General features: G+C 56.7%; 1 protein-coding gene across 2 annotated transcripts in view; it reads right to left on the bottom strand.

The window, feature by feature from the left end:
• Window positions 1-19425, bottom strand: part of LINGO1 (leucine rich repeat and Ig domain containing 1) — a 154816-nt gene that overhangs the window by 8865 nt on the left and 126526 nt on the right. The window contains exon 1 of one of the 2 annotated variants that reach the window (XM_027712287.2): window positions 7845-8010. The exons of the other annotated variant lie outside the window; for it this stretch is intronic. Within the exon in view, the coding sequence (XP_027568088.1) occupies window positions 7845-7850 (6 nt within the window). The 5' untranslated portion in view covers window positions 7851-8010. Of the gene's footprint in view, window positions 1-7844; window positions 8011-19425 lie in introns of those variants that run through there. 2 annotated transcript variants of the gene reach the window in all.

Genomic DNA, 19425 nt, shown 5'->3' with positions numbered 1-19425 from the left:
CCCTTCTCCGGGTCAGGAGCAGATGGCATCGCTGTATGGGCTTGCCTTGATGGCTGGTCTGGTGACAGGGGCTTCCCGCTCCCCCAGCCCAGGCTCCAGCCCCCGCAGATGGTCCCTGGGCTGTGGCCAGTGCCAGTGTCCTGGCTCTGCCAGGCTGAGACACTGCTCCTGCCCACCCACAAACCACACCTGGGGGCACCAGGAAGGGCAAACTGCACCCTCCCACTGCTTCCAGCCCTTCCCCTCCAGCCACCAGCCTCTGCCCAAAGGCGTCCCATGGCTCTGCAGCTCCCCAGAGCTCTGCTCAGTGCCCAGGGCAGGGGCACCATCAACTCCAGCAGCAGAAAGCCAGGACCAGAAGCAGAGATGTGGGAACCCCCCAGTGCCTCCTGCCCTCTTTCACCCAGGGCTGCCTAAGCAGGACAGCAAATGCCAAACCAGCCCAACAGCCTGGTCCCACAAGCCATCAGGGGACAGTGCTGAGGCTTTGGGATGTGACCCCTCTAATTGCCACCAGTCCAAGCCCCTCTGTCCCTACCGCATCCCTGCCACTGCTCAAGGGTGGAACCCCCAGATCAAAGTCCCAAAGGCAAAGGAAAAGCAAACCCAGGGGCCGGTCACATTCCTTACGTTTAACTGAAGCTCAGACTGTACTTACAGCACAACTTGGCTTTCCAGGCCACATCCCCTGAACGCCCCTACAACCAACACAGGACACCAAGTACAAGGGCTGCTCCAGAGCACTGTGTCTTCCCCTGGAAACCTTTGGGACAGTGGCAAGACAACTTCAAAGGACATACAGTGTCAGCTTTGCTGACCTCAGGGAAACCTGTTGATTTACCTCCCTTTAGGACCCGCCCTGATATTTTTATACTGTTGCCTAAAATAAGCGGCCTTGGAAGCCTTTGAGAGAGGCTGAGTGCAGCCCAGACCAGCAGAGATGGCTCTGGGATCTCCCACTGGTGGGACAAGCAGCACTGGGCAGTAGGGCAATGTGTGTGCCATGCTGCCAGGGCACCCGGCCCCGCAAGTGCCCGTGGCATCAGCAGAGCTGTCCTCGCTCCATATCCCGTGGGGACACAGGGCAGAGGGGGGTGCCAGGCTCACACAGGAGTGTGGCTGTGTCTCAAGGCACTGCAAGAGATGGAAGCCCCAGTTCTCTCCATCCACTCCTTCCCACAAGCCAGGTCTCTCTCTTTCTCTCTCTCCCCCTCCCAGTTATTATTAAGTTTTGTTCACATAATCACAAATTTAGTGCCGCAGGAATTTCCAGAGAGAGAGAAGTGGAGAAAAAAGGGAGGCAAAGAAAGCATGAGCGATGGCAAACACAGAGAGAAGATTCCTCTTCCCAGCCTGGCTTTCTCTGGGCTGGTTTTACATGTATAATTTCTTTTTCTCTTTCCCCCTTTCTCACTTGTTTGATTTTTGCATTATTTATGGCTTGTCTTCAGGGCCTGTATTTGCTGTTATTGTTTCATTCAGCAATAAAATGGATTAGATAAAAACAACAGACTGTGCTGAGGTGCAGCTGAACCCGCCTGTCCTGCAGCCAGCTGAACCCACAGAACTGGGAAGAGCGGGCGAGGGACTGCCAGCCCTTCCCAGCACAAACCCCTGCAGGAAGGGAGGTGCTGTGGGATATGGCCTGAGCAGGATTTGGGCTCCAGGTGCTGCCAGCCCTGCTGATACAAATCCTTGGCAGGTACGGGGCTGTGCAAAGCACAGTCAGTTTAATCCCCAGGAGAAGGGGTGTCGGCGCGCTGGCAGACTCATCCGTGCCTCAGCCTTTTCTGCCTTCCAGCACCCGCTGAGCCCGTGGGCATGGAAAAAAAGAGGGATGCCATGGGGATGGAGTGGCTCCCCACTGCCCTCAACAGAGGGCAGCTTTGGGGGTGGGTTTGCAGTGTTTTGCTCGAGCTGAAACCGATTCTTTCTGCCCCTTCCTCCTCTCCCAGTGCTGTGAATAATAACATGGAGCCTGCACCCTGAGAACAAAAGTAATCACAGGGAAATACAGTGCATCGGAATGCAATCGGAAATGCAAGGCCAGGGCTTCCATTTCCCTCTACCTTCTGTAAGGCTTCCCATTGAAAAGGATAAACAGACTGAGCACAAATCAGTTTAATGGCAGCACCTAATGGCAGCGCAATTTCATGTTTCCCAGAGCGAACTGCACCTCAGGCCTAAGCAGCAGGCTGGCTCTGTGGGAAGGCCACCACATAGCACAGCCCCAGACAAGTGCTGGGGGTCCCCAGGGCCCCCCTGGACTGGCTGCCCTCAGCAGCAGCACTGAAATAGCTGGTTCACCGGGGCACAAGAGGGGCTGGTGTCCCTCTCCAGCCTTGGGGATGCCCATGGGCTGTTGCATGCCCGACTCCCAAAAGAAAAGAGGTGTCCCTGTGGGTGTCCCTCACACCCCTGAGGTCCTCGGACCCACTGGGAGCCTGTGGAGTGCTGTGCCTTGCTCTGTGGTACAGCACACAACCCCCTGGCCAGGGGAGCCACAGGACAGTCCTCCCCATAATGACCTCGGTGGGGAAAGGCTGGGTTCAGGAATGGGAGGGAGAGGTTTGGCTGCTGGAAGGTAAGAAGCGCCTCCAGAGTTCTCGAGCTTCGCTCGCCACCCCCAGGTTGCCTCTGAGGTCTAAATCAGTTGTTTCCCATTTCACACTTGACATCTCAAATCCAAACAAAGAGCTGAAAGAATAGATCACGTCAAAATATTTCTGCTTCTCCCTCCTACGAGAATTTCCCATCAGAGACCAATCCAATTAAGGTGCTGGTTATGAAATTAACCATAATTACTAGAGTGATATTTAATGTTTTGCATTCTGATGAAGAAACAGAATGGAAATGACAAAAAAAATAATAACTGTGGGTCCTACTAAGATAACTAAGAGCAATTTAGGCTGGGGAGGGAACGGGCTGCCAGGGGAACAAGGGCTGTGTGGGGTGGCAGGGGCTGAGCTGTGTCATGGACACTCATCCCAGGGACCCCACAGCCTCAAGGGCTGGGCTGGGTGCTCATGGGCACTTCCCTCAGGAAGCCATGGCCAGCCTGTCCCCCTGAGTAGGGGTCAGCCCAGCCTGATGGTTGCCACAGGTATTTTGCTATTTGAGCATCCCTTGGACAACGTTAGACCACAGGACCCAGTCCTGTACCTTGGACAATGTTAGACCACAGCCCAGTCCTGTACCTCCTGACCCTGTCCCTGCTTCCTGTGGGACTCTCTGGCTCACCCACAGGACTGTCCCCAGCTCAGGACACAGATCCCAGCCCTGGGACAAAGGACAAAAGTGCTTCAGTGGGCAAAGCCTTTGGCCTCTGCTCCTCTGGAGCCCAGGAGAGGCATGTCCATGTGTGGACACGTGTCCATTGCAGGATGCCATCACAGTGACTGGCTGGCTGGCTTACAGAGATATGTGAATAAAATGATGGAAAAAAACATGCAGGATGGTTAAACAGAACTGTTTCTGTGCTTAACCATGAGAATGATCAAAACCAAGCCAAGCTCCCCAGCCCCTGCAAGAGGGATGCTGACCTGCTGCCCCACCTGATCCGTGCTCAGATAGGAGGTGCTGTTTGGATGGGGTACAGGATGTGGAGGGCAAGAGATGGTGGCCAAGATGTTGGCAAGGCCAGAGGAAGGACTGAGATGCTGGTGGAGCTCATGGCAGGGCTCCCCCCAACATGGCCATGCTGCTGTCAATGCACCAAAACACTCCACACATCCCAGGGCACGGCAGGGCCCAGAGGGGTCCCGTTAGTCACTCCTGATTGCTGCTACTGAAAGGTGGGAATCACATGGTTGCTGGGCTCCTGCTGGGCAATCTCCCCACTGTCCCCCCTTCCTGAGCCAGACAGAGTAACCTGCTGCCCTCAGGGATGGAGGAAGCTGTCCAGGCTAAAGAGGAGATGAGGCTCTTGGAGGCATTTATCATCATTTATTCAATTGCCTGGGTCAAGCTGACAATTAACGCTGCTCAGACACGGCCACCTCTGTGACCTGGCTTTCTCCTGGCTCACAGAGACAAGAGGGCAGAGGCCACACTGTGCTGCTGACAGGGAAAGCACTGAGAAGGGGGGACTATGGTGGTGTTTGTCCCCTACCCCAAGCCAGCCCTGTCCCCAGATACCCCTTTCTCTCTCTGTATCACACGTGCCCTGACATTGTCCAACAGGCTGCAGGTTCAAACAGCCACCGACACTGGCTGTGAGTAAGGCATGTACCCAGGCAGGGTCACAGGGAGCTGGGACACATGGCAGAGGCACAGGGACCTCTCTCCCTGCAGCCATTCCCTGCCATAAGCTCCAGTTTTTACTTGCCCGGATAGAAAGAGAGAAAGGGGGAAAAACTGACTCAGAAGGAAATTGAGGCCGCAGCCTTCTGTTGCCTTCTCCCTTTGTTTTTCTTGGGTTGTTTGATTTGAGTTAAGCATTTGTAGCCCTTTTCTCTCTCATCCCAGCCCTCCCTGCTACCTGACAAGCTCTTCTGGCTCTTTTCCCACCAAAGGCCATCCCTGCTCATGCCAGGATGAACTCTGCTTGGGGTTCAGCAGAGAATGGGGCAGAGCTGCTGACTCAGTGCACGGTGTGTGCTGGAAAGATGGCCAAACCCTCGCCCTCACCAAGCCATGCCTCAACCTGCACCGCTGGCTGTGCCCTCTGAACCACCAGCAGGGTGGGCACTGGTGAGTGTGGGGACACTGAGTTCACATTAGCCTGGACCAGGGCAGGAGAGTCCATATGAGCCAGTGGCACCACTGACATCCATATCAGGGCCAGCACGGCTCCAGCATGCAGCTCAAGGGCCCACAAGCCCAAGGACTGGCAGGACTCAGCTCAGGTGATGCAGAAAAGTGTCTTTCCAGCAGTTTTCACACCTGAAGCTTCACAACAGAGTTGGTAGAGACGTGTTTTCCACATGGACATTCACAGAGATGTGCCCATTTCCAACCCTGCCTCGAGGGGATGGGGTCCCACCGCCAGCCCTGACACTGGTGTCACCCCACAGCTGTCACAGCAGCAGCCAGCAGTCATCCAACACACCTCATCAAACCCCAAGAGGTTCTGTTGTGTTTTATAATTCAACAACTGTAATTACACTACAATCGTGATGTTATTATAAAGTCATTTATCAATCCCTGAAATAAAACCTCAAGTTGGAGGATTTTATACTTGTTACATACACGGAGCAGCACAAACTTCAGCAGCACTACAGTGGCTGTGTTAAGCAGGACACTAAAGGAACCAGAAGTCCTTCAGTGATGCTGTTAACCTTCCAGTGATAGGAAACAGTGGTAATTAGAGGTATCAGAGAGTAATTACGTTACAGGTGTAGAGTAACTGCAGCACATTACAGTGTTACAGCAGTATAGCCATTTGTTTAGTAATTAAGTCCTCCACAAAAAGGCCTGGAAAACCTGATTCTTCCCCAGGAGCTGTAAACTCAGCTCCACTGTCTCCCCCAGTCGCTTCCTGCCCATCCTGTGAGACCCAGTGAGGGCTGGGGCTGCCTGAGCGCTGGTGTGGGCAGGTGCTATTGTGAAAACCATCTGCAGGAAGACGTGGAGGCTTTAGCCCAGGGATACATTTCTCTCTTGGCCTTGCTCATCAGCTGAGAGCTGCAGAGACCCCCTCTCCTTCATGGCATTCAGTGATCCAGTGATTCAGCCAACGGGATCCAGGAAGGAGCCGGGAGCAGCAGGTGAGAAGGCACTGCCAACCCAGACATCTCAACTCCCTGAGTCCCAGCCCACTCTGCTGGGATGGTCAGAGAGCTGAGTGGGGCTTCAGCAGGAGCCAGGGGCCCAGGGGAATGGACAAGGAGGAAGGTGGAGGAAGAAAGGTTTGGGCAGTGACGCTGGCGTGGGGCTGGGATAGACGCCGTTGGGTGAGCATGGGCTGGGATATCTGGTGATGGGCTGGGAATAACTGCTTTGGGGTGGGGTTGGGCTGGGAATAACTGCTTTGGGGTGGGGATGGGCTGGAATAGCTGCTGTGGGGTGGGGATGGGCTGGGATAGCTGCTGTGGGGTGGGGATGGGCTGGGATAGCTGCTGTTGGGTGGGGATGGGCTGGGCAACCCTAGCACAGTCCATACAGCCCCCATGCCAGGGGGGATGGCAGGAGGCACGGCCACACCGCTGCTTCACAGCCGTCTCCGGCAGGCATGAAGGTCAGGTCAGGGCTGCTGCAAGTGGCAGAGCAGCCAGGAGAGCGTTAAGACTGGCAGGAAGGCTGGGATGGGGCTCTGGAAGGGATATCATTGCAGAGCCAGAGCCGGGCTCCGGAAGATGGTTCAGAGGAAGGGGAGATGGAGGGAGAAGGACATCCATGGAGTGGGGGTGTTCCTGGGAATCCCTGAACTGCTCTGCCCCATGCTCCCCCCTCGAGCCGAGACCCCGGAGAGCAGCAGGGCTGTCACACCGATCCCCTGCTGCGGGGAGAGTCGCTCGGTGGAAAGGGCGTTTGCTGGGAAGGACCGTGGATGCCGACTGCTGGGCTGGCAGCTGGGGTAGGGACAGGTGGAGAAAGGCAGCAGAGCCTCAGCGACGCCAGCCAGCCCAAGCAGACCCGATCCGACCAGTGCCCACGCTCACCCTCTATCCCTCCCTCCTCATGCAAATCACTTTCACGGCACCATCACTCCAATTCTTTCTCAGAGGTGGCACATCAAGCACCTGGAGCGAGCCGTGCCTCTACCCTTCACTTGGGCTATTTATACATCCAAGGCGCAAGGTGAAAAATCCAATAACCTACACACGGTATCGGAGAGCAACAAGCTCTGGCACTGCCCGGGAGGGCTCCCAGATCCCTTCCGCCCGCAGGTTTCTGGTCATCCTCGAAATCCACACTTGCCCTGCGAAGCCCCTTTAACATTAACCCCTTCTTTTTTCTGCCAGACACAAACTGAGGGCTGAGCCCACGCCGGCAGCTTAACCCTGTCCAGTATCTCCAATTCTCTGGGCTGGCTCCTGGTTCCGGGGCGTGGGGCTGAGCCCAGACAGGGGGACCCTTCAGTACCCCTAGAGCCCTCCCGGAGCCTGAGCTATCTGGCAGTAACTCCCCACGGCCCTGACTCACTTAATTCCAGGACTGGGGGGGCAGGTGACGGCCAGGTGAGCCCCTGCCCTGAAAAATATCCCCCCACTCCCCGCCCCACGCCATGGCTCCTGCCTCCAGCCTGGTCGCTCAGGGCTGGAGAGCTCTCCCTGCCCGTCTTTAACCCTCAGTGCCTCTATCTTGGGGATGGGCAGAAGGACGATTCCTCCTCTTAAGTTAAACCTTGCTGGCAGGGTACATCCAGTTTGAGGCTGATCCCTGCTTCCCAGCCAGTCCTGGCAGGCAGCTTCTCCCGGCTATCGATACCCTACCTGAACACGGCATCTGCTCCAGGCCGGCCAATTCACCTGGGAACTACGGGGAGAGGAGGGAGATGCTCCCCATCAAGATGCAGCCCCAGCCCCTCGTTGGGATCCCGGCCCCGCACCCCGGCCCCGCCTGGCTCGGAGCTCCCACAGGGGCTGCGCCGAGGCTGCGGGAACGGTGCGGGGGTGCGGGAAAGAGATGGCCAGAAGGAAGTGCCCGGGCAGAGCGGGGCGGGGAGGCGGCAGATCCGCATCGTCGGGGCTGGAGGGCGGCAGCGCCCAGGACACACGGGCTCCCCCGGACCCCTATACAGTCCCAGGGACACGCACCAAGTTCCCAGCCCCGCGCCCCCCGCACCGGCGCGGGTCCGGCCCCGGGGCAGCGCCGTCCCGGGGCCACGGAGCCCCCCCAGCTTCCCGCTCCGCCGGTCCCGCCAGCCCCGGTGCCCCGCTCCGGTCCCCCGCCCCGCTTACCCGCATCTCATCCTCGCCGGCGATCTCCTTCGGTCAGAAATGGCATCTCCCCCGGCCCCCCCGCCAAACCTCCACCTGCAGTAGCGCAGCTCCCCCTCTCCGCAGCGACAACACGAGCGGCGGCGCTCCCGGGGCCGGGCCGCCCCCCAGCCCCGCGCCCGGGGGAGGGAGGGAGGGAGGGCCGGGCCGGGCACGGGGCCCCGCCGGGGCCGCCCTAGGGCCGCACGGCCGGCGGCTGCCTGCCCTCCGCGCCCGGGCGGCCGGCGGCGCTGCGGGGCGGCGGCATCGCCCCCGCGGGCGGGCGGGCGGCTGGCTCGGCCCGGGCTCCGCACGCCCGCTCCGCCGGCCGGGTCTGCCGCGGCGGGGCCGGGCTGGGCGCTGCCGGCCCCCGCCTCCCCTCCGGGAGGAGCCGCCGGCGGGCGCGGGGCGGTGCGCGGAGCGGCGGGCACGGCAGCGGCGGCCGCGGCCGGTCCCTCCTCCCGCCGCCGCCCCCGCTCCGCGCGGGGGGTGCGGGTCCCCGGGGCTGCGGGGCGGGGGGAGCGAGGCCGGATCCCCCGCAAACCGGAGCCGCTCGGTGGCTGGTGGCCCCCGCAGCCCCCGCCCCGCCGCCGGCGGTGCAGCCTCGCTGCCCGCAGAGGACGGACCGGCGGAGCACCGCCCGTCACCGTCGCGTCGGTGCCCAGCCCTGCCCGCCGAAAGGACGATGCCAGGCTACCCTGGGGATTCCGGAGGGTCCGTCCTACATCAGCTGCCTCAGTACAGTGTTTTGCTCCTCTTTTTTCACTGTCCCCTCACCCCGGCACATGAGAGGGAAGAGGCGACACGGGGTGGGGGAACACTTCGAGGACTGATCTGGGACCTGGTGATCCCAAAGGCCCCCGCAGAGGCTCAGTACATGCTGAGCTGGTGGCATCTCATTCAGGACTAAGTGCACGACTTCCCAAGTGCTGCCCACCATTTCACCCCTTCCATAATGGACACTCTTTGTCGAGCAGCATTAGATTTGCCCAGCACTGGCTCTTCCAGCTGAGGCTGATTCTCTATCAGTAATGGACACAGACTTTGCTTCTAATGTGCACTTTCCCCTTCTGCTTCCTCTTGGCAGGGCTCTCCTGGGGTGCTTCCTGCTCTGTCCTGCTTCTACCCAGCTGTCCCTGGCTCCCAGCCAAGGTGGACCCAAGGCACGAGCACCAGGACCTTCTCCACCGGCACAACCTGGGACCAGGAGTCCCTTCATTGGATCCCATGCACTGCATCCCATGTGCCTTCCCTTGGACAGCTCTTTCAGCCAGTGGGAGCTTTTGAGAAAGGCGCTGGCTTGGCCTTCCACCAACCATTTAGCCGTGCCCAGGGGTGGAGATTCCCATGCAGAGCATCCCTCTGGGCAGCCCTCCCTTCCTCCCTCCTGCGAAAGCAGAGCAGTTCGCTTGCCCCAGGCTTCTCCTGTGCGATGGCTGCCCCTGTGGGGAGGCCAGTGGGCAGCACATCGAGCTGAGCCAAATGTCCCACGTGCCTGCTGTGCAGCACAGGGGTGGCCTTCCAAGCTCACGTCCTTGCAGTGGGCGACAAGCAAGCCCTGGGCAGCACGAGCCCCTCCTGGCACTCAGGCAGAGGCTGCTGCCTCCCTGGAGCCCTGTTATCCTCCTGCTTGGCACAGGCAAGCTTCTGAGCGGAGCAGGAATAAACAAAGGGTGAGCTTGCCAGCTGAGGGCTGAATCACTCCAGCTCTCTGCTCCCGCTCCTGCCCACCCCTAGATTCCCATAGGTGCAGACTCTGGCTTGGCTGGGAGAGTGGGTGCCCATCAGGTGTTTAGCCCTGCATGGGCTTGGGCATAGGGTCCTTGTGGCACAAAACAGAGGGGGTGAGAATGCGTGTGTGAGTGCACACGCTCTGCTCCTGCCATCAAGGAAACACAACCTGGCCCCTCTCAGTGGTCCTCAGACCTTCACTCAGTGTGGATCGATTCCTCTTATTATTATGGCTATGGCAGGGATGCCATCGATGTTAACAGCACTTCACAAATACAGACAAAGCCGGCAATCTGAATGCAGCCAGGAAAAACAAACAGAGGAAGACAAAGGACGGGCTAAGAGCCGTTTTTAATGCTTCCCCCCCACCGTTAAAGCCCCACGCAGGGCACAGCATATTCAATAATAACACTCTGGAGTAATTCCTGGCATTGTCTGGTGTGAGAGAGGGGAAATTTCACCTCAGCCCTTCCACAACGACACGGCGAGCACGCCATGCAGGCAGCACTGGTGGCATGTGAGAGCGATGCTATGCGCTGCCTGGAAGCAGGGGGCCTTCCAAGACCGTCTTTCCCATTTCGGCTCTGACGGCCACCCCACCCTGCGAGTGAGGCGAGTGGCAGAGGATGGACTGGGTGTGCAGAAGCAGGGACGAGCTGCTGGGCTAAGATGGCATCCATGCACACCTCTGCTACAGAACAGCCCCGGTTTGCTCGGACAGCTACAGTGTACATTTTGGCCAGCAGTGCGGTGAGGAGATGGGGAGGGTGGGGAGGGCAGTGAGAAGAAAGCATCATTTAACAGCCACTCTCCTCACTGGAGCACCAAGGCCCCTACCCACAGTGCCAGAGTGTAAGAGAAGCCAGTAAAACCAACCTCCCTCGAGGAGCAGCACTGCCATTTGGGCTTTTCTCTGTTTAGCTCTCACCCCACCTCATGGGCAGCACTTCCTCACCCCAACAAGCCCCAAGGACACCTCGGACAAAGGCAGATCTTGGCAGCAATGAACCCCGTTGATCTCTGTGGGAGGAACTGCACTGGCCCCTGCTCAGAAGCCCCAAAGGCTCCCATGTTTCTGCATTTACTGACCCGTCATGACCGGTGAGCTTATTGTTACGGTCCCTGAGGTGTTGTAGCACGGGTGACAGAGCACTGGGGACAGCCAGAAGCCCACAGCCAAACCTCCCTGGGAGTGCTGTTCCCTCCTGTCCCCACTGACAGCCAGCAGCTATGTGCAGCTGCCAGCTTTGCAGCAGACATGCCTTTTTTCCCCCTCCCATCACCTTTACTGGCCTCACCCATACTGTAGAGACCAACTCCAGCTGCTGTGGGTCAGACCCTCAGCTAGGTCAACCTCCATTTTGAGGCATGAAGTGACTCAAAGTGCCCTGGCCCTCCAGGTGTGACTATCCCTTGCTGACCTCCGTGTAGCCCCAGGATGCAGAGGACACTGCAGAGCAGCTCAGCTCACAGGCCCTCAATGAACATGTTCCTCTTTAAAACCTGCAGGGAATGGCAAGAACATTTGGGTGTCCATCTGCAAGGGCTTGTCTCTCAGCCAGATGCTCCAGCTCTTTGCCACTGCCATCCTCAGATGAAAACGGGCTGTGGCAGATGGTTCCCTTCTGCTGGCAGGAGGCAGGAGTTTATCCCTGCTCTCAGCTCCCTCCTGGAGAGGCGGCACCTGCACACTGCATGAGGGACTCAGCTTCCCTCCTGGACAGTGGGGAGTGGACCTGCCCCTTAATGGGGCGAGCTCGGGCATGCTCGTCTCCCCTGGTTTCAGTGCACATGTCCAGGAATCCCACAAAACATCCAGAAAGGGCTGAGCTGGCAGGAGGGAGGTGGATTTTAATTACTCCCATTATTATTATTATCATTCCTTTTCTTTCAGATTTTCACACTTTCGCTGTAACAAGCTGAACTGAGAAAATACATGCAAATGCCAGGCAGAGATAAGATGTACCACACCTTGAAGTACTGCCAGCACTGGCTCTGGGAACGCCAGATCAGCTGTCTGCCCCTCCAGGCTCCTCCCTTTGCCATCAAGGACAGGGGGAGGGTCTGTGCCCACTCTGCCCCTGTGCATCTGAAGAGGAGGGTACCTCACATTTCCCCTACACTCGACCAGCAACCAGCTCCTCGATCCTACCCAGTAAGATCCTGGATCCCAACCAATCCTTGGAGAAGGCAGTGTAACCTTCTGGCTGCTTGGGACAGGTATGGATACAGACCTCCCCTGCCCTCCTCAGTGCTGCTGACCTCCATCAGAACCTGTTCCTGAGCATGGCTGTTCCACTGGGCCCCTGTAGATGCAGTCAGGGAGAAATGTGCTCCCAGATCACGTTCTTCCTTGGAGGTGGTGACATTTCAGGGTGTGTGGGGGGAGTGGGACGAAGAGGCAAGGCAGGATATTCTTGCTCCCCCATCCCCACAGCCATCTGGATGTGTGCTGATGCCTCCTCACAGCAGGCTGAGTCAGTCCAGTGGCTTCTCATTATCAGCTGGAGGGAGTCCAAATTCTGCATTGTACGGCTGCTCCTCAGTGAAACTGAGGATCATTATCAAGTATTATCATAATGGTTTCTCTCTCTACTGTATTGTACTTCTCCCTGCCCTGGTCAGCTGATTGATTTGGAGCAGAATGATCCAAAAATCTTTCGATCACCAGCCGTCCCTTTGGGACAGCTGTGGCTGGAGCCACGCAATGTCACCCTTGACATGGGCTGGGGCTGTGCAGGCCACAAAGGGGATCCCACCACTGTCCCCACCACAGCCTCACTTGCTGGAGGCTGCAGGCGTGCAGCTGAGCCCATCTCCAGACATCTCTGTCCACAGAAGGTGAGATGAGAGGTAGGAGATGCCATGCTCGTGCCTTGCCCATCTCAAATCATGACGTCCATAATGCTCTGGAGAATGGGCATAAAGTGGAGAAAGAAGCTTTTCTGTAGGCCCCCTCACACAGGTGCTGCTGAAGATTGGGATGACCTGTTGGTGCACAGGGGCTGCCCCAGTTCAGCTCACCCAGGTCTCTGCCAGGGCACTATTTGAGTGACCCGTTTGAGTCCAGGGTGTGGAAATTAGGCCTTACTATGCAATGTTCTGCCATGGAGAGAGGCCACAAGCCCTCATGTCAGCCTGATTCTAGTGCTGATAGCTCGACTGCTCTGTCAAGCAGCCCAAACATGTGGCATGAAGGGCTGAGGGAAAAGGCTCCATTAAGTTCTTAAGCTCATTGACACATATACAGAAGGTATTAATAATATCAAACACCTCAGTGTCTATTGTAGCCCACGTCCAGGACATGAAAGATAATTTCTGGGACAAGGAAGTTACGACAGTGACATCTTTTTAACAGCTTGGTATAAGAATAGGAGCTGCACAACGGGACAATGATTAAAGATCTTGGCACAAAGGAGAGAGGGCTTGGTGTGCACCATGAGTGTGGAGGACATAAGAGTTGTGTCAAATGCCCACACTGAAAAAGCAAAGGCTGTGTTGGGCGTGGAGAATGTGAAGGTGGTGTGGGAGCCATCCTGCTGGGGCTGACTCACAGATGCTTGGCAACTAACAGAAAGGGGTCAGGGTGCCTGGAGGGGATGAAATGGGCTCCTCACCTTAATGTTGAAAAGAAGTTTGGCCCCTACCTAGTGTGGCAGGCAAAGATGAGCATGGCTTAGCTGGGGCTGCAGCCAGCCCAGCAAGCAGCGCAGGGAAAGGTGATGAAGAAGAGCAGGGGAGGGAGCCAAGCTGCACTGGAGGCTGGGCAAGGACCGGGGAGCAAACATATCAGTCAGGGAAGGGGAAGGCTGGCATGGGGCAGGGCAAGGAGGAAGCTCTGCTCCCTGAAGGCCAGAGCCAGAGAAGCAGGGGCAGCAGACCAAGCACCCGGACACTCTCAGGGTGAAATTATTACTAATACCCTCAGTGTTTCTTTGCACACATACGTGGTCCCCTAATGCACACTGCACATGTAAACAGTCTCCTAGTGACATTTGCATGCCCAATTACATCTGCATATAATTGATTTACATGCACAGTTGGAGAGTGTTTAAAACACTGGAGCCTGCTTTGCTCTTTCCCATGGCCACCTCCCTAAACCCCGGCTGGAGGAAAAGCACCTCATGCTGGGGCCAAACCCTGTCCCAGCCCCACCCTGCAGCGGTGTGCAGGGAGAGCCCAGCAGTGGCACATGCCGAGTGGGATGGGCTCACAGCTGTGCCCTCTCCTGCAGCTCTGGCATCGGCAGCGACCCCAAACTCGACCCCAAACCCAGCCATAGCATTTGCTGTTTGCTCAGCTCCTGTTATAAGAGACTGGCGCCTTTCCAAAAAGGATTAAAAGCAGGGAGTGAGAAACATAAAAGCTCATGTAATTACGTGCAAAAAAAGCCCCTTAATAATTTATAGAGGGAGAGGGTAAATATCTTCATGTGTCATTCAAGTGTAGCTCATTGTCCCGTCTGGCTAATACCCAGCGTGCACGCATCACAGGCTTTATCCAGGAGGCTGTTTTGCCTTTAATACCTTTCATAAATTATTGAATTTATAAAGAGGAAAGCAGGTGTCATGTCACTCCTATAAACAGCTCGTTAGTTAAAACTAACGAAGGTGGGGAGCAACAGTTTCCTCCTGGCTTGTCTGTCTCCCCTCTCGCAGTCTGCTGTCACCTGTGATGCAGCACAGTGCCTGAGCCGGGGCAGGGCAATGGCACTCACCTCAAACAATCTGGCAGCAGATAGTGGCCTGTGGCAACCCCACCCTCTGGCTTTCTGAGACCTGCTTGTGCCCTCCATAGAGGCCTGAGAGGGGTGAGGATGGAGGTGTGGAGAGGATTCTTGGCTTGCCTGCGGCAGCGTCATCACCTTCATGTCACCTGTGGTCCTCTGGGTGCAGCAAAGGGACATCAGCTCGTGGGAGTACCTGAGGATGCTCTGAGCACTCTACTGCCAGCAGGAGGGCAAGTGTGAAGGTGGACCCTTAGGGCAGGACAGGCAGGAGGCAGAGATCTCCATGGCAGGAGGGTTGAGTACAGACCAGTCTCTGCCAGGAGGGTCCTCTCATTGCAACACCCACGTTTGCCCCATTTCCAGCAGCCCAGGACCAGGACTCACTGCTCTTGAGTGCAGGGGATGTGGTTTCAGGCTGGCTGGGGGAAGCACAGCATCTCCCTGTTTTTTGCTGAGTGAGGCAGGGTGTGAGAGGCCACCTCTAAAAACAGCAGAGATGCGACTGAGTCAGGCAGCACGTGTCTACGCAAGGGAGTCAGCCCGAGGACCCACGCACAGGAAAACCAGAGTGCGAGCCACCCACACAGCCTCCGCTGGGCAGCCGGGCCCCCCTGCCAGGCTGTGCCCCACACCCCTGCACTGCGGGATGGAGCTGCTCGGGGAGCAGCTGGTTCGGAGGCTCTGCTTTTGCTTTCACACCCAGAAGAGAGTCACTGAACCCCCCCACACACCCTCTCCAAATATAATACATATGCATTAAAGAACAGCTACAGAAAGGGGAGCCATCAGAAGTATTTTAAACAGTTTTGAGCTAGTGCCAGATCTGGGTGAATAATCTGCAACGCAAAGGACCCACGTGGAAAACGTTGCCAGGAGTGCCAGCATCCCGACGGGCACAGCACAGAGATGGGGATGCACGGAGCAACCCAAGCTGCAATTGCCAGCAGTGAGGCACGTCTGAGCCACATGATGAATGTTGGCCCCTGAAGAAGACCCAGCAGGGCCTTGCGGGCATGGGAAGAGGGAACTCAAACTATTGATAATCAATTAACTCCTTCAATTACTGCAGCTTAATGAGGTAGCACCAAGTCAGCTCTAATGAACATCAGTTTAATAGAGGCGGTTCCTCGGGCGCTGGTATTTGACTCAATCTTTACAAGGTAGGGAACGCTGCAAAAGTATCAAGCAATTAGTGTCACTTAACGAACATCCACTCCCTGCTCTCTGCAGCACGGGGTGTCCCTGACCCCCGGAGAGCGGAGAGGTCCTGCCCTGAGCCCAGCTGGTGCCCGGTGCAGTGGCCCAGCAGCACCAGGATGGCCTGGGAGGCAGCTCTGCCACCACAGCTCTGCGGGCAGCACAGGGCTCGTTTATCCTGGCAGAGCGCGCGGTTCCCGGGGATGCTGCCGGATGCATTAGTTGCTGTAAGATGAAGTGAATGTCACCGGGCCCAGCTCTTCCCTAGAGGCAGCTATTTTTTGGGTTTTTTTGGTGGTGACAGTGTAAGTGCCAAAACAAATGTCATTGCCCGCTGGCCCTAGTGTCTCCCTAGAAACCTGCTGGGTTCCGTGTAGCACAGGGGAAGGAAGGGGGGAGTGGAGGAGGGATGCTGCTCCCCTCAGCAGAGCAGGGATGCTGCTCCCCTCAGCAGAGCAGTGTCCCTAACACGAGCCTGTCACAGGGGAGCTGTGCCAGGACCCCCACTGCACCCCTATGCCACAGCTGCAAGCAGGGCCTGGGAAGCCCGGTGGAGGAGGGCATGGCTGTCCCTGCTTAGCAGGATACTGCTGATCCAGAGCCAGGGTGGGGATCCCCCAGAAAGCCGGGATCCCAGAGGTGCCATTCCTTGGGAAGCACGGTGCTGCACCGTTTTGGGGAGGGTTTACATACTAAGGAGCCTCCGGTGGAGTAAAGACAACCAGACATCTATTTTGGGTCTCGAAGCCAAAGGCTGTATTTCAAATCCACTAATCAGGTGAGAATACATCAAATGTGTGCAGCGTGGAGCTGGGAAGGAGGGGGACCCTCTGGCTCCGGGCAGCACTCCCCACTCCACAGCAATGGCCCCATGGCAAAGGCCCCTGGCACCACGTCAGCACCTACCAAACAGGGCTTCCAGGGGAAGGGTCCCCTTGCTCTCTTGGTGCTGAACCCCAAAATCCTGCTGCACTGGGTCTGTGCAGAGGAGCCCTTCCAGCATCTAAACCTCCATGGGCAGGACCTGCTAGGGCTCTGCCTTTACCCAGAGCTGAACTGAGCTGCTGCAGGGGTACCTGTGCCTCAGCCCCACTCCCCACAGACAGAGCAGATGGAGGGCACAGGCTGGCTCCCCGAGCCCAGGTGTGTGGTGCAGGGGCTGCCCGTGCCCACGGATGCTGTGGCAGATGGAGGGGATGTGTGCTGCCTCTGCTGCCTGCTGGGACCACACAGGGGCTTGGCCACAGCCTCCCTGCCCTGCTGATGGGCTTGAGAGCAGGCTGGGAGCACAGTGGGTGGCTCCAAGGGCTCAAATGACAGGAGAGGCACAGGTCAGGTAATTCACCCATGTGGATGTATGTGTGTCTGTAAAAGCTCTTGGGTCTGAGAGCAGTTCCCAGGGGTCCAATGTGCATCTACCCTAAGAGTAAATGACCCTTGATCCAGTCTGAGGAGGGCAAAGGGGGGAGACATTCCTGCTCTCTCTGCCATTCCTGCACAGAGCTGGTCTACAGCTCACATGGGAAGAAGGACCCAGGAGACCCATGATCACCAGTGCTGGCCAGGATAAGCCAGAAGGGAAGTGCAAGGCAGAGGATTGGAGGAAGAAGAAGAGACATGGGTAGATATAGGTAGGGAAGGTAACAGCCCTGCATGCCTGGTACACCCATACAAAGAATCTGGGCATCTCAGTTCCCATGAGCAACTTATCTGGGACCAGAGTAATCAGCAACTGCCCCCACCTCTTACCAATCCGACGGCACCAACTGCAGATGCAGGTAGTGGAAGTATTGGAGCTGGTGCCTAAAAGGATCTGTACAGATTCCCCCTGGTGCTGTCCAGTCTCTGGGTGGGCAGAGGAGTGTTTGTCCCCTTCAGTCCTCGCAGTGCCCATTCATCCTGCAGTGTGAAGGGGATACAGGGTGCTAGTCCTGACTGGCCTCCCCCAGACCACTTTGTCACTGTTCATAAGGGCCAGAAAAGGTGCTGAGAGTGGGTCTTGGGCACGTGAAATGCTGGGGGTGGCTGCTGCACCAAGGACACTCACAGAGCTGATTTAATGAAACAGCTACACAGTTCCAGGCACCAGAGATTATTCTTGTTTCTCGTTTCTTTCCTTGTTTGGTTAACTTACTGAAAGACTAACTAAAATTCTTATGATGCCGGAGCAACATCTTCACAGGGTTTTACAGAGGTGGAAGGGCAGCTTTCATGTTATCCTGCAGCAACTCTGCAGCTGGTTGGGCTTGCCAGGGGAGCAACAAGGGGCTCATAATCCTGGCAACAGCCACTCTCTTCTCCGAAGTTGGCAGTGCTGTAGAGAAACAGTGCTGTCTGGAGGGCAGCAATGTCAAGGGCTGGCAAGCCCCAGGGTCCCTCCTGCCTTCTGCCCTCTCACATGTTGGCTTTGCAGCTTCTGGGCTCCATTTCACAAGGAGGGCTTGGGGACACAGGGAACTGAACCGAGTGATGAGGGAAGTCTCTGTGCACCTTCTGTTGCTACGTCCTCCTGCCCACGGGTAACTCCCACTGGGGGCGTTGCTCTAGTAAGCTCTGCTTCCTCGTCCAGAAGGTCCCGTGGCCTTGCCCTGGTCTCCCCACAATCCACAGACAAGCAACCTCACAGCATCCCTTGTTTCCCCAGGCCGTGTCAGCGTGTGTGGCAGAGTCTTCCCCCTTCCCACCCGCTCCTCATCAGCTGGCAAAGCCCCAGTGGTTTCCCCCAGAGAACGTGTGGTGAGACACAGCATGAAACAACTGCAGATAATTAGAGGATTGAATGGGGTATGGGAGCAGAGCAGGGAGCTTGCAACAGCCATAAATAGCTCGTCTTGCCGAGCTGCTTAACTCCTTGCTTGTTCTTGCCAAAGTGCAGACCCCAAAGGGATGGTGCCTGTGCATGAATAGGGGTGGAAAGTTCAGGAGCATATTTTTAAACCATTGAAGCTGTACTCGGGCTGAGTGATACATTATTGTCTCTGTGTGTCACTTGAAATGTCTCATGAATGCAAGGAATAAAAAAAAAGCACAAATTTGCCTCTCTAAACTCCCACCCCTCTGCTTCTACCCAAATAACGTCAGGCTAGAGCTGACAGGTGAAAGGAAAGCACCACGGGGTAAGGCTGCTTAAAAGCAGCATGAAAAGCTTTTCTCTGGAAGGAGGAGCCCCAGCCTGTGGGGCCAGAGGGCAGCAGGAGTGGCAGCAGGCACAGGTACCAGCAGACAGCACTGTGCCAGAGCCTGCTAGGAAAATATTGGGGTCCCCAAGGAGTCCCCAGGAAGGGCAGTAGGGCTGTGTGCCTAACAGGGACATCCTCCATCTCACATGGGAGCAGGCTTTCCCCAGCCCCTGGGAATACTGGATGTAGATTTAGTGGCCAAGGACAGCAAGAAAATAGGGTCAACTAGTCTTGACTATTGCCCAAAAGAACAAGGGACTACCCCTGCTACCCCACCCTGGGTCAGGGTAGGATGGTATCCCCTCAGTTCTGCCTCCCCTCAGCCTCTGGGGCTTCTCTGGGTGGCTGGCACTTGGTGACAGTGACAGTCTACAGTCCCCAGGGCTGGCAGCCAGCTTTAAGCTGTGATTGGAGAAGAGATCCCAAAAAGCCTGACAAACAGCTGGAGCCATGGTGAGATACAGTGGGACAGAGGGAAAAAAACCAGAAACTCACTGGGAAATCATTTCTCTCTTAAATGGGGCTGATGTAATTAAGCAGCACGGGCTTTATGAATGATACCATCTCTGCCTCAAAACACATCATTACCTCTCTCCATTAGAGCAGTGTTTTTAAATACATATTTCCTCTTCCAATGCCTGAGGAGAAGGCTCCATGGCTGGGATGCCAGGATATGTTGCTAATCACCTCTTATTTCACCTAGTGGCAGGGAAGTGCTTGGTGCTGA

Source organism: Pipra filicauda, unplaced genomic scaffold, assembly GCF_003945595.2.
Source record: "Pipra filicauda isolate LSUMZ 115617 unplaced genomic scaffold, ASM394559v2 scaffold161_size1661140_pilon, whole genome shotgun sequence".
Classification (NCBI taxonomy): domain Eukaryota; kingdom Metazoa; phylum Chordata; class Aves; order Passeriformes; family Pipridae; genus Pipra; species Pipra filicauda.
Note: the sequence above shows the minus strand (reverse complement) of the source record. Positions and strands in the feature narration are given on the sequence as shown.